General features: G+C 36.9%; 1 protein-coding gene across 3 annotated transcripts in view; it reads left to right on the forward strand.

Annotated features, from left to right (window-relative positions):
• R3hcc1l (R3H domain and coiled-coil containing 1 like) overlaps positions 1-19,605 on the forward strand; it is a 76,619-nt gene that overhangs the window by 37,504 nt on the left and 19,510 nt on the right. For all 3 annotated transcript variants that reach the window (XM_055630118.1, XM_055630120.1, XM_055630119.1), the window contains exon 2: positions 9,253-11,042. In XM_055630118.1, the coding sequence (XP_055486093.1) occupies positions 9,267-11,042 (1,776 nt within the window). In that variant the 5' untranslated portion in view covers positions 9,253-9,266. The remainder of the gene's footprint in view (positions 1-9,252; positions 11,043-19,605) is intronic.

Raw genomic sequence — 19,605 nt, forward strand, 5'->3', positions numbered from 1 at the left:
TCAAAATTTATTCAGTGATTTTTTTTTTATGACATCAAGTTAATGCAAACAACAATGTTTACAGTAAAACATAGTAACAGTACAAAGATAACAGCAATTTGATGTGTATTGAGGAATGAGAATAAGAAAGTTAAATCTCTGTTTTCAGTGTTTATGCCATTGTCTCTGTGAGAGCAGAAAACATTGTAGTACGGTTGGAATGTTGTAGTTCGTAACCTACAGTAGTATTGTGTGGCATAATGGTTTGTGCAGTGCAGAGCATATGCAATATAGTGCGATAAGGGGCTATCTGTGGTGGCCCAAGACAAGGTGTGTCCTTGAAAAGCTATGCCATGCAACAGAACTGCTATAAAAGAGGTTTATTGGAGGGGGAGGAGAGTAGTGAGGACCCTGGGAAGGAGTAGAGGCACCTAGAGAGCCGGAGTGGCAGACTGGTGCTGCACACCCCTGGCGCCCCTGACAGCCCAGTTCATGACATAAGCAGGTGCTAGATCCCTGAGGGCAGGCCGGTGGAATTGCTTGTGCACTAACACAGAGTGTGTATTTGTGTGTTCACACAAAGGCTGCAGTGAAATTAGAAAATGCATTACAGGTAATCTGTGCCCAATATACCTTATTCATTTCTTATTTTAAACGTTTTGGTCATTGTATAATCAGTGATAGAGCCTTACCAATCATGTGTGTGGCCCTAGACTCCATTCCAATACCACAAAAATATGTTTTTACCAAACAGAGTCGAGAAGAGAGACTCATAGGACTTTGTCAGTACAAAAAAAAAAAATATTTTAAATATGTCTACTCAAAATTATTTTCTGACAGCTACAGATGAGGTCTATAAAATTTTCAAACAACACTTAAACCCAGCAGTAAACACGGAATTTAACTTACTGTGTTATATAGTAACCTTCATAGCCCATAGACCAATCTCACTTGAATATACAGAAAAGGCAAGCCAAGTGAATAGCCAAGAAGCTATTTTATTTTATCTTATTTTTCCAGTGTTTTGAAGTACCACATCTGTTATAAAATGAATCTCATGATGTGGGACTGCTGAGAATTGTGCTTGTGTGTTTAGTCTTTTGTTGACTTTCTGTCTACCTACTGAATCTTGTATTCAAGGCAGTTGCATTGGCATTTTACTATTTGAGAATTGTGAGAATTGTAGTCTGTCTTGTAACCTTTAAACATACCGTATTGAGCTTTTTTTTTTTTTTTTTTTTTTTTTTTGCAGGATGCCAGAGTCAGAACTTGCTATTTGTATCCTACTTGAGACATTTCTTTATTCTAAAGCATTTCATAATTTTAAACAAACTCAGTGAAACTTAGTCTTCAGTAAATAGACTTGAAATAAATTTATTGCCAAATTATTTTTAATTAAGAATGTTTCTTCTCTTACCCTCATATTTTTGTTTATTAACATGTGAATTGATTGTGCCTTGCTTCATTTTCAAAGGAATTTGACAAAGCTTAAAAAAAGAAACAAAAAGACACCTGGTTTGTATTAATTGTTGCATCCCAGTTCTGGTATTTTCCAAAAGGAACAGAAAAACGTCACATGTTGTGTCTAGTGAAGGAACTGTATACATTTGGGGGACATGCCCTTTTTTTTCTTATATAAATAGAACATTAGAGAAGATAATCTTTGATTTGACTTAGCAAAAAATGTTTTTGGGGGTAGAAATTTCCTGTATTGACCAACCACAGCAGCTGTGATTTTAATATTTATATTTTAAGCTGGGAAATCTTAGCATGTATTATTAGTTAAGATGCATAGTTTGTTTTTGTTTTCAGAAAAATGCTATGGCGTGAGTGCTAAGCGTAGAGTGATTTGCACTTGTTGGAAAAAAAATCATCATTTTGCAGCCATAATAAAAAAAAAAACTAGATCAGATTAAAACCATCAGATTTAGCTAAATTCTCTCAGAAGGTTCAGGAATAAAAATCAGCCTTGGGGAGGGAAAGAAGTAGGAAAGAAGAAAGGATATGTGTGATTGCAAATGATAAGACACATGTGATGAAATGTTAACAGTAGGTGAATTAGGTAAAGGGTATATGAACATTTTTGTAGTGTGTTTAACTTTTATAACTTTGAGGTTTTCAGTTAACATTTTTCTAATAAAAAGTTGATACAGGCAGTCATGGTGGCACATATTTGTAATTCCAGTACTCAAAGGTTGAGACAGAATTTCGAGTTTGAAACCAGTCTAAGCTATATAGTGAGTTCAGGGCCAACTGTTGACATAGTTTTAAACAAAACAAAACAAACTTATTTACATTTATTTTATCTTTTTCTCCCTATTCTACCCCAATCCTTCTCAATACCCCAAAACCAGGCAGGAGAGAGAAAGGATTAGTGGGAGAAGGGTACAGTTCTCTTAGGTCCTTACTGCTGGTTAGGGTCGTCAGGATCCTTGGAGCCAGCCGAACCCTCATTTCAGGAGATCTCCAACTTCTTGTTTAACAACAGCAACCAGGAGCATCAAGGGGGAAGCAGGAGCTGCCTTGTTCTTTCTCAGAGTTCCCGTACTCCCTGGGCTCTGGCATTTATCCTCTCTCAGGAGTCCTCAGATTTAAACTATCTGCAGCTGGCAAAGTGTTCCTCTCAGAGCCCTCATGAAGCAAATAGTCTGCTGCTATGGACCATCTGAATCAGTCCCACATTCCACACCTGGAACCAAAACAAAAACATTTTATTTGCAACAGCCAATCTGAGATACTCATGCCAAAAAAAGAAAAAGAAAAAACTGAGATAACATATATAGTTTAGTTATACATTTTTATGAAACAACGAAGTAATAGAACTTTAGAGAATTTGTTCTACAAGCATAGTTAGCATGACCATAGGTAATTCCTTTCAAATATTAGATATTCTGAGCAACTTTAGAATCCTGTGTCTAGTCAGTTCATGGTTTGTCTAGTGAGTGTTTAAAGGGCTCATACCCTGTTATTATTTGAAGAGTTGTGTATGTGTAGATAACAGATACAGGACAAGCAGTGTGAACCTGTTGTGAAAATGTTAAAGCTTGGATTGTTTGTGTTATTTATGCTCTTAAAAAGATACATCAGAGAGGTACTTGAAGTTACTAACATTTTTTTTTTTTCTCAAGAGAACTTTAAAAAAATAGAAGCAGTTAGAAAGGTGCTAAAATAAGTACAGTCCCAATGCACAAAAGTTACACAGAAAATAATTTAGTAATATATTTAGATATATTTTAGTAATTGGCTGTTCTTATGATAAAGGAATCTGGCTTCTTATCCCCTTTAGAAAATGTAATTTTGAACAGAATTGCATATTGATAATCTTTCTGGAATAAATAAGCTGCAAAATGCAGACCAACTAATTCTTTTTCTCAATTAAGTTAGTAAGATCCCTTTCAACATTTAAAAAAAAAAAAAAAGTTAAACTGTGTGGGAACGAGCTGAGTGGAAGAAATCGGATACTCTGAGTAAACACCTGGATGGGAAGTGTTGTGTGTGAGAGTATGGGCTTGTATGTGGTGGCCAGAGGTTTACCTCAGAGGTTTTGGCACTCCACCTTTTATTTTAGACAAGGTCTCACTTTACTTTGTTTACCTAGGCTGTGGGAGGTTGCAGCACAAGCCCACAGGCACAGCACTTTTTTCTTAATGAGTACTTGAGTTTAAACTCAGATCCTCGTGTGTATATGGAAAGTAGTACTGCCTGAGTCATCTCCTTAGGCCCCTGGGTGGAAAATTTTTTTAAATTTTATTTTATTAATTACACTTTATTCACTTTGTATTCCCCCATAAGCCCCTCCCTCATCCCCTCCCAATCCCACTTTCCCTCCCTCTTCTTCACGCATGCCCCTCCCCAAGTCCACTGATAGGGGAGGTCCTTCTCTCTTTCCTTCTGATCTTAGTCTATCAGATCACATCAGGAGTGGCTGCATTGTCATCTTCTGTGGCCTGGTAAGGCTGCTCCCCCCTCAGGGGGGAAGTGTTCAAAGAGCAGGCCAATCAGATTATGTCAGAGGCAGTTCCTCTACCCATTACTATGGAACCCGCTTGGACACTAAACTGCCGTGGGCTACATCTGTGCAGGGTTCTAGGTTATCTCCATGCCTTGTACTTGGTTGGAGTGTGAGTCTCTGGGAAGACCCTCGTGTTCAAATTTTCTGGTTCTGTTGCTCTCCTTGTGGGATTCCTGTCCTCTCCAGATCTTACTGTTTCCCACTTCTTACATAAGATTCCATGCACTCTGCCCAACAGTTGGCCATAAGTCTCAGCATCTGCTTTGATAGTCTGCAGGGCAGAGCCTTTCAGAGGTCCTTTGTGGCAGATTTCTAGGTTGTTTCCTGTTTTCTTCTTCTGATGTCCATCCTCTTTGCCTTTCAGGATGGGGATTGAGCATTTTAGTCAGGGTCCTCTCTCTTGATTAGTTTCTTTAGAGGTATAGATTTTAGTAGGTTTATCTTGTTATATGTCTATATGAGTAAGTATATATACCATGTGTGTCTTTCTGCTTCTGGGACAGCTCACTCAGGATGATCCTTTCCAGATCCCACCATTTACCTGCAAATTTCATGATTTCCTTATTTTTCATTGCAGAGAAGCAAGCAGGAGTAGCCATTCTAATATCTGATAAAATAGACTTTCAACCAAAATTAATAAAAAGAGATGGGGAAGGACACTTCATACTCATCAAGCGAAAATTCCACCACGAAGGCATCACAATCCTGAACATCTATGCCCCAAATACAAGGGCACCCATATTTGTAAAAAAAACATTGATAAAACTTAAACCACACATAGATCCCCACACATTAATAGTGGGAGACTTCAACACCCCACTCTCAACAAAGGAGAGGTCAACAAAACAGAAATTAAACAAAGAAACAATGTCTCTAACAAGGTCATGAAAAATGGACCTAACAAACATTTACAGAACCTTACACCCAAACACAAAAGAATTTACCTTCTTCTCAGCACCTCATGGAACCTTCTCCAAAATAGACTATATAGTTGGTCACAAAGCAAGCCTCAACAGATACAAGAAAATTGAAATAATCCCTTGTATCCTGTTTGATCACCATGGAAGAGCAACAATCAATAAATGGGTAGGAATTTTTTAATCCAAGATACATTTATCTTTAAATTGTATATGGCAGGTCACCATACTTCCAATGTTAAAGACTGTCATGGCTGCCGTTCCAAAAGAAGTTCATGAAAATTTCAATTTTCGTGAAATTTGAATTAAATTAAATTGACAGTATCTTGAAGTCTTAGGATGAGGATACTCCTTTTTTTTTTTTTTTTTTTTTTTTTTTCTGTAACTTATTCTGAAATGACATCACAGCAAATTCTGTTTTGGAGCATCTCCTACTTGCCCAAGAGCTGATCATTAATTTTAGGAATTTTGCATACTGATGGCTTAAATAGCCATATCTATGAAGTATGGCACATGGGATTACAATTAAAAAACTAGTATATGTCTTTACAGATTTCCCCAAAATCTGTGTTCAATGATATCACATTGTTAGCTTGAAATTATCCACAGTAAAAAATATTTACAGAGATTGGCAGATGCCATAAATCAGGGCTTGATTACATATTGATTCTCTAGACTTACAATGATGAAAATACTACTAATGTAAATGTGTCATGTCTTACTATATTGTGGATAGCTTAAAAAATGAAGAATCACTCTTCCATCATTCAAAGTAGTTATCCACTTGATCAAAGGAGTCACTTACTGTAGATATCATTGATATAAATAACCAACACTCTGAAATGCACTTGGTGAGCTTGTTGGTAATTTACCACCACATTGCTTGTTATGACCCAATTAAATTTCGTATTTAAGTAGGAAATAGGCAATATAAGTTTATTAAATTGCTTTTTCAATTTAAAACTTAGTATTATGATGTATGATCATAAGAAAAAGGTATTGTTTTCGAAACCATTCACTACAGCGTACAGTTTTAAAGTACATAATTTGAGGATCTTAATAGTCTAGTTACAGATTAGAGATAGTAATATGATTTAGAAAGATGCTTAAAATTAGACCATCTTTGTTGTAAATAGACATGCTTTCTCTAGTGTATGTCAGTCATTTAGATGTATTAGTTTTTAGTGGAAACAATTATTACCTGATAATAGCATTGGAGAAATCTAGAAATAAAGGATTTTGTTTTACTTTGCTCTGTTTTCTCTTTCATTGAGTTAAAACTGTTGCTTCCTTTAATTTCTGTCAGTTGATTCTAAAGAAACATAGACACATAGAAATGTGGAAGACAAATGTTGTCTCTTATGTAGAGCAGCTGGTCCTCAGGTGTAATGTTAGCTGTGATGCTTCATTTAATTCCCTTTGGCAAGAAACATCTTTGCTTAGTTCTTCTAATCATGCATTTTTTTTTCCTCCATGCTAAGAGTGTGTTGCTTTTTTTTTTTTTTTTAACTTCCTCATCACAATTTTTTTTTTTTTTTTTTTTACCTTGTGGCTGTAATAGAAGCCTTCAGATAATTCTTTGGATAGATTTTACAAAAGTAAATTTTCTATTAGATTTTTAAAAATACTATTTATTTTATTTACATCAGTGTTTTGCCTTCCATGTATTCCATGTATGTGTGTGTGAGGGTGTCATATCCTCTGGAACTGGAATTATAGACAATTTTGAACTGTCATGTGGGTGCTGAGATTTGAACCTAGGTCCTTTGGAAGAGCAGCCAGTGCTCTTAACTGCTGAGCTATCTCTCCAGCCCCCTAGATTTTTTTTTAAAATCCAAACATATTATGTGTTTATTTTTGTTGCCTTCATGTTGCTTTTAGTATTTCACTTTATATCCTAGAAATGATGAATTGTAATTTTATCATTTTTTGCTCTTTATTAAGCCCATCAAGTTTCATGGCAATTGAACATTTCTTTGGTACTTTTTGTTTTACATCTGTATCTGATTGCCATATGAAATGTTAAATTTGAAAAGGCTGTGGGATGTAAGTCCATATTGTTCCTTCAATACCCTCTCCTTGTAAATTCACTTCTGCTCATTGTCATTACTTCTGTTATTTAATCAGTTGAAGCAATTTACAAGTTATTTCAGCTAATCCACACCTGCCCACTTCTACCCAGAAGTTTGCCCAGGTACATATTGATAGGTGCTTTACTTATTGAAATTGAGTCACAGTGTGTTAATTGCATCTTTTCAAGTGGAAACTTAGACCTTCTTAAAATCTGGCTCACTAATAAAATCATATTCTTAGGCCAGCAAAATGGCTCAGTGGGTAAAGGTGCTTTTTGCCAAGACTGACAGTATTCATATTTTGGAAGGAAAGAACCAACTCTGACCTCCACATGCATGTTGTGGTGTTCATGTGTGTATATACAGATATACACACAAAAAATAATATATTTTAAAAATCATGTTCTTCCACAAACAGAAAAATAAAAAATCTATGAACACTGTTGGGCCAGATATTAAGAGTTCAAAATAGCAAAGGGAATTGGCTCAGCAAGTAAAGGTGTTAGCTGCCAACCGTGGCAATCTGAGTTCAAATCCCAGGATTCACATTATGCATGGAGAGAACCAATTCCTGTCAAAGTGTCCTCTGACCTCCACATGGCACAGTGGCTCATGCTCATAAGCACGCAAGCACGCAAGCGCGCGCGCACAAACACATACACACACACAATTAACTAAATACTATAACATTATTAAAAGAAGAGAGGCCAGATGTATTCAGAAGGCTTCACTGGAGAGGCTGAAGCATGGGAATCTTGAATTCAAGGTCAGACTTGACTGTATAACAAGTTCTAGGCCAGCTTAGCATACATAGTGAGCCTCTGTGTCATCTTTAAAAAAAAAAAAAAGGCAACCCAGAAATAAAAACACCACTGGAGATACTTGGTTGTGTTATATTTTTAGTCTTAAAAAAACAAACAAAACAAACAGACAAAAAAAAAAAAAAAAAAAAAAAACCTGCCATAAAAGAGTGTCTTCAATAAAGAATATTATGGATCAGGTGACTTTAGGAATCTGAGAGAGAGTGAACAGGAGTGACAAGCTTTTCCTCTTTCTTCTTCATATCTCTCTAAAAATTTATACTAAATATATACTAAAATATATAAAATGCTAGAGGGTGTATATGGGTTTGTTATATGTGGCCCTTTTCCCTGTCCTAAGTTCTTCACACTTCACAGCACTAGTTTGAAAATTACAGTGATAATACAATGTGCCTAGCATGCTTCCTTGTAGTTAGTAAAGTGGGTAAAGATTTATTTAATCTTTCTTAAATTTCTGTTAAATTTTGTTGACAAACCATGGAGGAGGTTGTCAGGGATTGCCAGTGAGTTGGCTTATGGTTTTCCTGGTCCCCACCCTCCTCCTTCCTGCTTAGATCTATTTTATTACTGCTGGAAGTAGAGAAAACTTAGTGTAGGTCACTTATGTGAGTAGTATCACAACTGGGTTTCCTTTATCTGAAATGCTTAGCGGTAAAAGGGTTTCTGACTTCAGGGGTTTGTGGGGTTTTTGTATTTCTAAAATGTTGGTATTGCTGATCCAAAAACAAGTGTGAAAGCTCCGAAACCCAATACTGAGTGCTAACATATTACTCCAAACGTTTTATATTTTGAAATTTGTGTTTTTAGATCAAGGATGGTTAACCTAAAATTTAAAAAAGATAAAAGGGTATTTTTGTTTTGTTGACACAAAGGAATGTGCATATTTACAAGGTTCAGTGTGACACACACACACACACACACACACACACCCTTTCCAGCAAAATCATGATTCATATGTACTGTTTTCTAGGAAGAATTCCTCAATCAGTTGTTTTATTGTATAGCTGACGCTCAAGTCACTGTGTGTGTGTGTGTATTTATTTATGCTGGCAAGTGTGGCTTTTGAGGTTCTCCTTGAATATACTCGTCATAGTAAAAATTACTTCAGAATATGGAGATAGTTATTTATGAGGACTTAATAGCCTTCACTGTTCTCACAGTCTGTTTTTAAATTCAAACTAAGTCAAAGTTACTTGTTTGAAAACAGGAAACTTGGTATGTAGGGGTAAGTGGTTTTGAAAATAGAAAGAAACAGTGTCTTGCTAAAATCCATGATCTCATGAGGGTTTGGGAATTTACTTTCCTTATTGCCATTATGAGTGCATTAGTATTTTATGTCAGAGTTCTTTTTTTTTTTAAGTCAGTGATTGTTATAGAATAGATTAGAAGGCCTCTACCCATTCTTCACATTTTCTTTGTTTTTTGTTATTAAAACTTTCATTTTCTTTCAGATTGAAGTGGTGCCATGCAGCAAGAAGCAGAGAGATGCAGAGTTCGAACCAGAAGACCTGACATGGCACTTTATATACCTAAAGCTCGAAGAACCATAACAGTCCTCAAGTCAGGTGACAAGGAGGAAAGCAGTAGGCCTCCTGCCTTTGTGGTCAAAGAACAGAAGGAAGCTTGTGTTCCCCAGAAGATCTCTGGAAATAAACCTGAATCTCAAAGACTAAGTGGTCATTCTGATAGAAAGGAGTGTGACTGGAGGGAAGGAAAGAGATCTTCATCAAAATTAAGGAAAGATGGGTGCCTTCAGAAAAAGAGTAAAGATAAGGTTTGTTCTAACAGAGAAACTGAAGAATCCAAAGAAGCCTCAGCCCAACAACATCAACACAGAGCCTCCAATGCTGTGATTATATCTAACATACCTTTAAGAAGACTTTTTAAACCAAAGGAAATGGAGTGTTTAGAAGTTCACACTGCGGGAGTGACAGGACAGCAGGGGTTGCATCCATTGTCCTCTTGCTCAGAAGACAGTGCTGCTCAGGTTCCAAACAGACCAATCCAGAATGTGGAACTTTGTGATTTCAGTGGGGAAACTTTTGTAAATAGAAATTTGGAAAGCAGAATTGAAACCGAGGCCAAAGTTATGGAGTTAGTCTCCCAATTTCCTCAAGTTGTCACCACTATGCTGAAACCAGAGGGTATGGCTATACCAGCAATGCCAAGTTCTGATTCCGAAACTGCACCATACAGTGTGGGAACATCTGATGGAGTGACAAAGCACAGGCCTGGGAGCATCTGTGCAGTGTCTGTTCCTGGAAGTCCAGATGATGATGTTGATCCAACTTTTTTAGACTTTGAAGTTGAAAGTAAGGATACAGTCAACAGTAGAGAGTCTGTCTTGGGTCAGAAAGATGTAGATTCCATTCCTGGGCCTGTGGGTAACGTTTCTCCTAAAATGGTTATAGTCAGCAAATTAGAGAGCACAAATGACATTATTGACCCAACAGTGACTAGAGAATGTGACAGTAACAGCTCTGCTGATGAGTTATGTATGAAGAATGAACCTTCTGATACCACTGTTCATGAAATCGACACAGACAGTGGATTTCAGAATGTATGTGACACTACTACTAGCAAGGCATGTGTGGTGGACATTGCAGGTACAGTTTGTGGTCATGTAACTGCAGGCAGCCCTTGGAGAGTTTCAGTTAGAGGTTCTGATGAGAGTAGTGACAATACAAGTAATTTCTCAGATTACATAGAAATGATTACAGATGTAGCCCCTCTTGATGCAGCTAAAAGTGAGAATGACTCTAAAAACATTAGCAGCCTGACTGCCTGCTCAGATATTTATGCTGAGAGTATTGCATCTGGTTTTACAGAGTCAACAGGAAAGTTGATAGAGAATATGTCAGATTGTGCTTCCTCTTTACTCATAAAGAAGATTGCTGATAGCAATTGTACCACTGCTTTGGACTCTGAGCTGAGTGTGTCAAATAGGACAGAAGTACTTTTGGAGAGTGCCTTGGGCAGTGATCTGGAGACTACTGAGGAGATAACAGAGGCATTGCTTAAACTAAGAACTGCTGAAGAGTTTAAAACAAAAGAGGAAGATGATTCAGAGAGTACAGTGTGTGGTGTATCGTTTTCTGATAGAGAATCACCTCTGGAATCATCCGTAGCTCTAAAAACACCAGACCCTTCTCATGAACAAGGAAATATTGCTGTGGAGGAAAGCTGGGAATCAATGTTTAATGATGATGGTGATTGTGTAGATCCACGTCTTCTGCAAGAGGTATGCTCCGTTGAAATTACACGGTGTTTAGACAGTCTAGAAAGTCTAGATTTGGAAGTATTTCTGATACACATTCTATATATTCATTCATTTTCTCACATTCAGTTAAGAGCTCTTGGAATAACTATAGCCTGATAGAATTATACTTTGAGAAAGGAATATCTAATAGATATGGAAAAGTTAAAACACACATAATCCTCCTATGTTTGTAATTGCTGAGTCCTAAAATGTGTTATAATGAATAGATTAAATATGAATTTAATGGATTCTGACTGCTCATTGAGGAAATACATAGAAGGAACTTCAAAAATATTTTTCTGTGTTGACAACATGTATTTTTATATGAGCCATTTGGGGAAAGAAAATAATTTATAATTTAATTGTTTATTTTTTTATTTTTTAGTCAATTTTGGAATGTTGAAAACTGTAGAAGGAAGTAAAGAAGGGAATGAAAGAATAGGACTATTAAGAAGTTGATACTGAGTAAAATTGAATACATGTCTGCTGAGTATATATAAGGAACTATACGTGAATAATGATGGCTGATTAGAGTTTATATATACATATATATATCTATACACACACACACACAAAACGTGTCTTGAAGGCATTGTAGAAATTCTTGAGTTCTACATTCATTTTCATATTTTAACATTTATTCTCTCTGCTATTTAAATTCTTTATTATAAATTAGAGCCACTGTTTTTAAATAGAGAACCACTTTCTCTTTCTTTTCTTAGAGAGGGTTCATATGACTTTGGTCTGGGAGGGAGAAATGGTTTGTTTATGATACCCCCAGGTGGTTGTCTTGACATCAGGATTTCAGTGCTGCTCTGTCATTGACAGTGAAGATGTTATTTACACTTACGTTCTTTCTAACAGACCATGTCTTCGCCTAAAAGGTTTTGTTTGAGCCACTAAAGAGCCTTTTAAATGATAAATGATGAGTTTGTTGTTTGTAAGAATTAAATCAGGTATATGGAAAAATAGCACACATCTGTGAAGGGGACCCCAAGACTGAAGAGGACAGCGTATTGGACAAAACTGACTTTCCACTGTCAAGCACTCCTTCATGTTTACACTGAGTTTACGTCATGTTTACTTGATGTTTACACTGAGTTTCATCATTATTGTAACGAGTGCTTCCTAATAACAAGTCAGAAAAAATCTTAAACATTCTTAGAATGAAATACAGAAGGGAGAGTAGTTGCAATTGAACACCCAGGATCCTTTGAAGTTACATAGAATTGCATATGTACAGTGCATTTCTTCATAGCCTTCCTTCATCAGATTCACAGAGGTGCTGAGTAGTTCATTGAGAATGATATATGAACCATCAGGATAAGTATCATCTAAGAAACTCTTAGAATTGCATATTTTTTAGCCCAACAACTTATCTGTTAAGTTTTTCAAGTAGTTCTGAAACATAAAATTTTACAGTATTTGCCCAGAGATCCACACACCTTAAATGTCTGTCAGAATGTGACTGGGGAACTACTGTTGGTGGTAGTTATAAAATCACTATCAAACAGGAGTTTGCAACCCAGTTCAGGTTAGGAAATACTAATGATAGAGGAAGTTAGCTGAATGGAGACAACTTACAAAGGTTCGGATCATTGGGAAAGAATCTAGTTTGAGAAAGGAAACTGTTAGAGGAGGTAAAAAAGGCCAACTTGATACTGAGAAAGAGTAACTTCTTGCAAAAGGCAGCTGAGCTGTGCACACATGGAAGTACTTAATAACTGTTGGAGAATGGAAATGACCGGTTAGAACTGGGGTCCTTCATTTTTTAGGTTGGCCTCTACCAACTTTTAAAACATCATTGTTGTCAGGACTTGGATTCTTGTGGATTTCGGTTTCATTTGTGTTTTGGAAGAAAGGATTCATACATACAACTGGGTCTTTCACATCTAGGTACAAAAGAATTTAGGTAGCAACTAAGTGTTTGAGAATCATGGTAGCATAATGAGAGGACTGGCTGACTAAATGCTGGGGATACCAAGAAAAGGGAATATATAATGCTTTAGGCAGAATACAGCTAGTGCCTGTGTGTCTTTGGCAGTACTTGAGGAAGAGTAGGGCTATGTTAAGGAATGAGGGCAGATGAAAATAGAATGAATCTGATGGGCAGTAGACCCAAGCCTCCTCTGGATTTTGAAGGCTGCCATGAATCTAATATCTTAGTTTATTTTTTATATTACTCAGACATACTTTATTAAATGCAAAGCTCTACTTTGAAAGATTTCCAACAGAAGGCTTTGGCTTTTTTCCCAGTTGGCCTGCTTATTTGTTGATAAAGCCTAGACATAGAAGCATAGTTAATGCTTCTAATAGGAAGATATGCTGGAAAGTAAGGTATGGCAACCATTGACTGATGAGTGAGACTTGAACCGCTAAAACAGGTCAAAGGAAACTAGAACATAGTTAAGTCGTGAGTGAGCTCCTAGAACTGCAACCCTTAATGCATTGTCAAAGATCACATTTCATCTTCTATTTTTATTTTACATTTTTTATTTATTTCTTTGTTAGTTTTTCAAGACAGGGTTTTTCTGTATAGCCTCAGCTGTCCTGGAACTCACTCTGTAGAGCAGGATGGCCTTAGATCTGCCTGCCTCTGCCTCCCAAGTGCTGGAATTAAAGGCGTGTGCCACCACCACCTAGCAACTGCGTTTCATCTTCTAAAACAAGGATATGCTATGCCCAGTAATTTAAACTAGTAAAAATAAAGGAGAGATTGTTAACATTATTTCTGTTAATCTCTCTAGGAATTAACTGTTTCCCAGGAAAACAACAGACAAAACATCCATAGCTCTTGCTGCCTTCTGTTATGGTCATCAGACTTATGGGTAGATTGGACAGATGAGGTACCAACAGTGCAGCACTAATGATGTTGATAGATGTTGGCCTTGCATACCTTCATTGGCCATATCCAGTCCTTAAGTTTTTTGCATAGATAGGTAGTCTTCCATTTTATAGTCTTTTTGTTACAGAAAGCCACTTACCTTGCATAACCATGAGATTTGGGGACCAAAGTAAAGGAGTTGCACCCATTTCCACCCAGTGTATTAACTGGCATTCTGACATCCTCTGTCTCCTGCAAAAAAAAAAAAAAAAAGTCTATTTTAAGTAGAGAGCCCGTTAGAAAAAACTTGGACTGGCTGTTCTTCCAAAGGTTCTGAGTTTAACTCCCAGCAACTACATGATGGCTCATAACCATCTATAATGAGATCTGGTGCCCTCTTCTGGCCTGCAGGCACACATGCAGGCAGAATACTGTATAAATAATAATATTAATAAAAATCTTTAAAAAAAAAAAAACAGAAAAAACTTACAGTTCAGCCACTTCCAAAGACATTAAATAGCAAATATTAAACACTTGGAAGTTTTGGCGCCATAATTGCAAATAGGAAGCTGTTACTTTTGTTGCTTCATTAAAGGCTTTTGTGCTATATGCTGGCTATGTTCTAAAAATGCTTATATTTTATTTAGAGAGAAAATATGTAATTATATGATCATACAGCCACATAGCAATCTGAAGGATAATTAATTTAAATCAGTGACTAAAACAGCCACTCAAGGGATGTATTGACAATCTATTTGATTGTCTGATAAATGACACACTGATCCTAGAAAGACTAGATCTTCCATGGTTAAAACAGTTTGATTCTGGTCAGGCCATAGAGTTAAGAAAAAGATTATAGTTCTTTCTTTCTTCCGTTTTATTCTGAGTTTCTAACTTCTTTCTCCTGTTTTGTTTTTTTTTTAATGAATAAAGCATACATTTTCCATGTCTTTTTATTACTGTTTCTATTTTTACAGTGTTTTTTTTTATTAGTTTCAGCTCATCTTAACAGATTTCACAGTTTATATTTTTATAAAACTTTCTAAACTGATAGGTTATTTGCTACCTGAATGGGAATTTGTAGAGACTTCTTTCAGTTCTGTGTTCTGCCATCATCACATGGACCATCCAAAGGTGAACTTGATTGAATTGTCTGCCTTGTTCGGTGTGTTAGTGCATGGTGATTAGAGGTCCCTGGTTCACATGAAAAGAGGGAAGTAAATAGATCCCTTTGCATTGTTTTTTTCAAACCAGATAATTCCTAAAATTAAAAAACACCTTTCTGAATGTTGTTGGATCTGGTGAGTGATGTATTCTTCTGAGTAATGCACAAGCTAGTAACACTTTAATTCTGACCTGTTTCAAAATTGAGGAAAAGGAAACGGTTCTGATTCTGTATTGTCAGCATAAGGAGGCTTTCTCCTTGTGATTCTCTTCTGAAGCATCAGATTCGTGGTGTTCCCTGTTCTGTGCGTTAGTGTACTTTTCTTCAGCAAACTCTGTATGTGTATGTGGGTTGTGGTTGGGGCAGATGGAGGTGTAATAGTGACCTGACTTATAATATTTATTCCATTCAGTTTATTATTTGTTCAAGGACACTAGCAGGGAGGAGAGGCAAGCGCTGGCCAAGAATCTATTTCTTTGTCCTTGTCAGAAATAAATAGACAACAACTTACCTGAAATTAAAGATCAATTTATGTTGAAAGCTTGTTTAAAAAGAAAGTATACTTTTAGGAAAATTTAATCTTGTGTAAGCTTGGATTTTAATTAATTTATAATTCATATTAAAAATATGGGTGAGTTAATCTGTTGCTGGGTTTAAGAAAGGAGTGACCAGCTATAGGCATGACTGCTCAAATGATAATGGATAATCTAACTATATTCAAATTCAGCATTGTGTTTTATTGAGATAACTCTGAAGTGTGGGAAGATGGAGATTTGCATGAGGCCTAGAACTGAGACAGAGGAATGTGAGTACTAATCAGTAATCTTATATGGATCTTTGTATGGACTGCCTAAAGGCTGGGATGATTAAGAAAAAAAAAAAAAAAAACCAAAGAGATTCCAGGCATACTGGATACCATATAAAGACTAAATAGCTAATACCTCATGCTGTTACACTGCTTTCTTGGATTAAGATTAGCTTTTTTTCCTCAAAGCACTGTATCTGTGGTCAAAGGTCAGAAACACATGTCTCTCGTCCTGTTGCTGAGAGGGATAATGGGCAAGGATAATATCCTCTAAAGTAGAATCAAGATGACAGCTGTGCACATGATGCAAGACTCTAGATAACTCAAAGTAGCATTAGAAAACAATTTTTTTGGGTTCTAGAGAAATTCAGAAACAAAGTGACAGTGAATGTCAGTTTTGCTAGCTTTATAAGTTCTAGGTTTCTAGCTGTCGTCACTGAGTATCATAGCAGTACTTGAATTAAGCTCCCAGGACTAGTTTGAAAAGGGTGGCGCCTTTAGCATTGCTATTTTGACTTCGTTTTTTCTATTCCAGTCTTACCATTCTACCTTATCAGTGGTATCTCCTCATCTGGTCTTACAAGCATGTGGGGAAGAGGAGAAACTTCCCAGTTTTCCTCTTAACTGTAAATGTAAACCACTACATGGTTAGAGTGTTAGTATATCTACGTAACAGCCTTCCAAGAATGCCCAGGTCAGCCCTCCGTGTTTACCTGTCTGTGCTGCCTAAATAGGAACCAGGCCTCAGCTCATGACAGTTGGAACATTCACTTGGTCCCTTCTTATATTTTCATGTTCTAAGTGATTCATGTGCTGAATTCATAGGCAGGTACTAGAGCTTACATTTGTTCTCTGCCACTGGAGTCAATAAATGATCAGCCAAACATTTGGAGGTCTAATGGATGACTTGGGGGTCAGAATAAGATTAGAGGAAAAGAGGTCTGGCTGCGATACAAAGTATTGTGTAGTGAATACTTTGAAAATGCAAATGAGGTTAGTGCTGTTTGATGCACAGAGGACAATACAAGTGACCCTTTAGGGCAATGTTGAGTATGTCCGTGCAAGGGGTTATACAAAGTCACTTCCAAATCAGTGCTCAAAAGAGTAGGATGAAGAGTGCACTGTGTAGGCTGCTGACCATGACTCTTTGGTTAGAGTGTGGCATCTTTTTTATTTTATTTTTTTATAATTTGTTCACTTTATATCCCGATTGTAGTCTCCTCCCTCGGCTTTTCCCAGTACCACCCTCCCTCCCTCATTCCTCCTTCCCCTCACCCCTGGACCACAGAAAGAGGGAGTCCTCCTCCCCTACCGTCTGACCCTAGCCTATCAAGTCTCATTAGGACTGCCTGATCCTCTTCTTCTGTGGGCTGGCAAGGCCATCCTGCCAGGGGGAAACAATCAAAGGGCAGACAACCAAGTCCATGTCAGAGATAATTCCTGCTCCCCTTACTCGGGAACCCACATAGAGACTGAGCTCTCTATGGGCTACATCTGAGCAGGGGGTCTAGATCTTCTCCATACATGGTCCTTAGTTGATGCGTCTATCTCTGCAGCCTCCCCCCTCCCCCGCCCAACACCCGGGCTCAGATTTGTTGTCTTTGTTGGTCTTCTTGTGGAGCTTCTGTCCTCTCCGGGGCCTTCTATGCCCCCCAAGTCTTCCATAAGACTCCCTGTGCTCTGCCATGTGGTATATCTGGCATATCTAATGGGGTGACATGAGGCAAAGTAAGGAAAGCACTATTATTAGCTATTTAGCATATAGTATACTGCTACTGTAATAAGTGTACTCAGAGGCTTACACAAATTAATTATTTTACAGTTCTAGAAATCACAAGTCCCAAGATGGTGCACCTCTGGACTAGATCAGGATATTGGCAAGGCTGTGCTCTTTTATGGAAGCTGTGAGGGAAGTGATTTATTTTTTAAAAGTTTTTTCAGCTACTAGAGGTTGCCCTGCTTACAACCCTCTCTCCCCCCCCCCCCAACAGCTGAGGTCTTCAGCTTTTAAAGATGCTTATTATTGCATCAGGCCCACAAAGATGCTCTTAATTGTTTTTAAGGTCAGCTGATTTGCACATCTGTGTCTACTGTCTGATTCATACCTAATTTTACAGGTTTCAGGAATCAGTGTGGAACATCTTTAGGAGGCTGCTTAATGTGGGCAGTGTTTTGTTTTCTGAAAATTTGTAGCCTATTAGAATATAGGAGTGCAAAGAAATCCTTCCCTCTGTTATCTTTTCAACTTCGCCATTGATATTATCCTTCCTCCTGCCTACAAGAGCTTTTATTCATAAATCCTTAATCAAAAAGAGTGTTACGCTGAACATTGATGCAGGCATTGCTTCTGGTTCCATTTGCTATAAGGCCGTTTTACTATGTTATTGGATGGAAGCTAGATTAGCAGCCAGGTGACTGGAATTATGATTAAGACTTTGTCAGTAATCTGATTTGTAACCATAGGGATATCCTTTTAGACTCTCGGTGACATAATTCTCTGTCTGCACATAGAATTTGGAATAATAATAGCAGCCATCTGACAGAGATGTAGATAACTCTCCCAATAATGTAGCATATTTTAATTTTTTATAGAGAATAAATCAAATCTTTGTATTTTCCTTTTGTATCTTAAACAAGAATTAAAGAGCCTGTATTTTTTTTTTTTTTTTACTTCCCATCATTCTTTATTTCATTTTTTTAAAAATTTGTAAATAGATTTGGATGATTATGTCACGGTAAGTCAAGCTATATTTTGTAGGCCTGGCCAGACTACCAAGGCAGTACGAATCTTCAAGCCATACTTCGAAGAAGTTGACTAGTTGAACAGTTTGTGGTAGCAAGTTAAATAAATGAAAGAATATTCTGTTTCACTTAGGCTTTCTAAGCAGCAAAACAGGAACACTGATAAAAGTCTTCAGATGTTTGTGTTGGTTACTCAGGTAAAGGCACTTGCATGGCAACCTGACCTAAGTTTGATCCACAGAACGAACACATGTAAAGATAGAAGGAGAGTCTAGATTTCAGAGTTGTCCCCTGACTTCTTCCACATGTGTGCTGTAGTGCAACCTATACACACATCACATACACACATGATATATATTTTAAATTATTTGCTCAGAGTCATTTGCAAATTCTCCTTTGGTCTGCTGTAGATGCATCAAAATGGATCAAATTATAATTCTCTCATCTGTTTGATTTTTATCAAATATTTCTTACCTATAAAATGTGAGTCTTACAATAGAAATATTTCATATTGACTTTAGGAAATATTGTCCCAGAACTGGTTACACTTAGATTAGTTGTCTACAATAGAAATAGGAGCCACATGTGTAACTTTGGATTTTCATCCCTCAGACAGTCTCATTGTACAACTCTGTCCTGGACCAGGCTGGCCCCAAACTCACAGAGATCCACTTGCCTGTAGAGTTTGGGGATTAACAACATGTGCCACCATACCGAACAGTAAGGTTGAATTTTCTACTAATCATAAGATATAAAAACAAGCAGGTATAATTTATGTATTTTAATATATGTCCAAAACACCATTTCAATATGTGATTAGTGTAAGAAATCATGAATAAGATATATTTTTACTTTCTATTTTTGTGTTAAATCTTTGAAACTTGATACATTATATTTAAAGCTCATCTTATATGAACTAGCCATATTTCAAGTACTGTATATCCTCATATGACATGCAACCACTATGTTAGACAGTCTAAGTCTACCCTGTCAGAGATTCCTGTCTCAT

The sequence above is a fragment of the Psammomys obesus genome, unplaced genomic scaffold (genome assembly GCF_907164565.1).
Source record: "Psammomys obesus unplaced genomic scaffold, mPsaObe1.curated_primary_1811, whole genome shotgun sequence".
NCBI classification, from domain to species: Eukaryota; Metazoa; Chordata; class Mammalia; order Rodentia; family Muridae; genus Psammomys; species Psammomys obesus.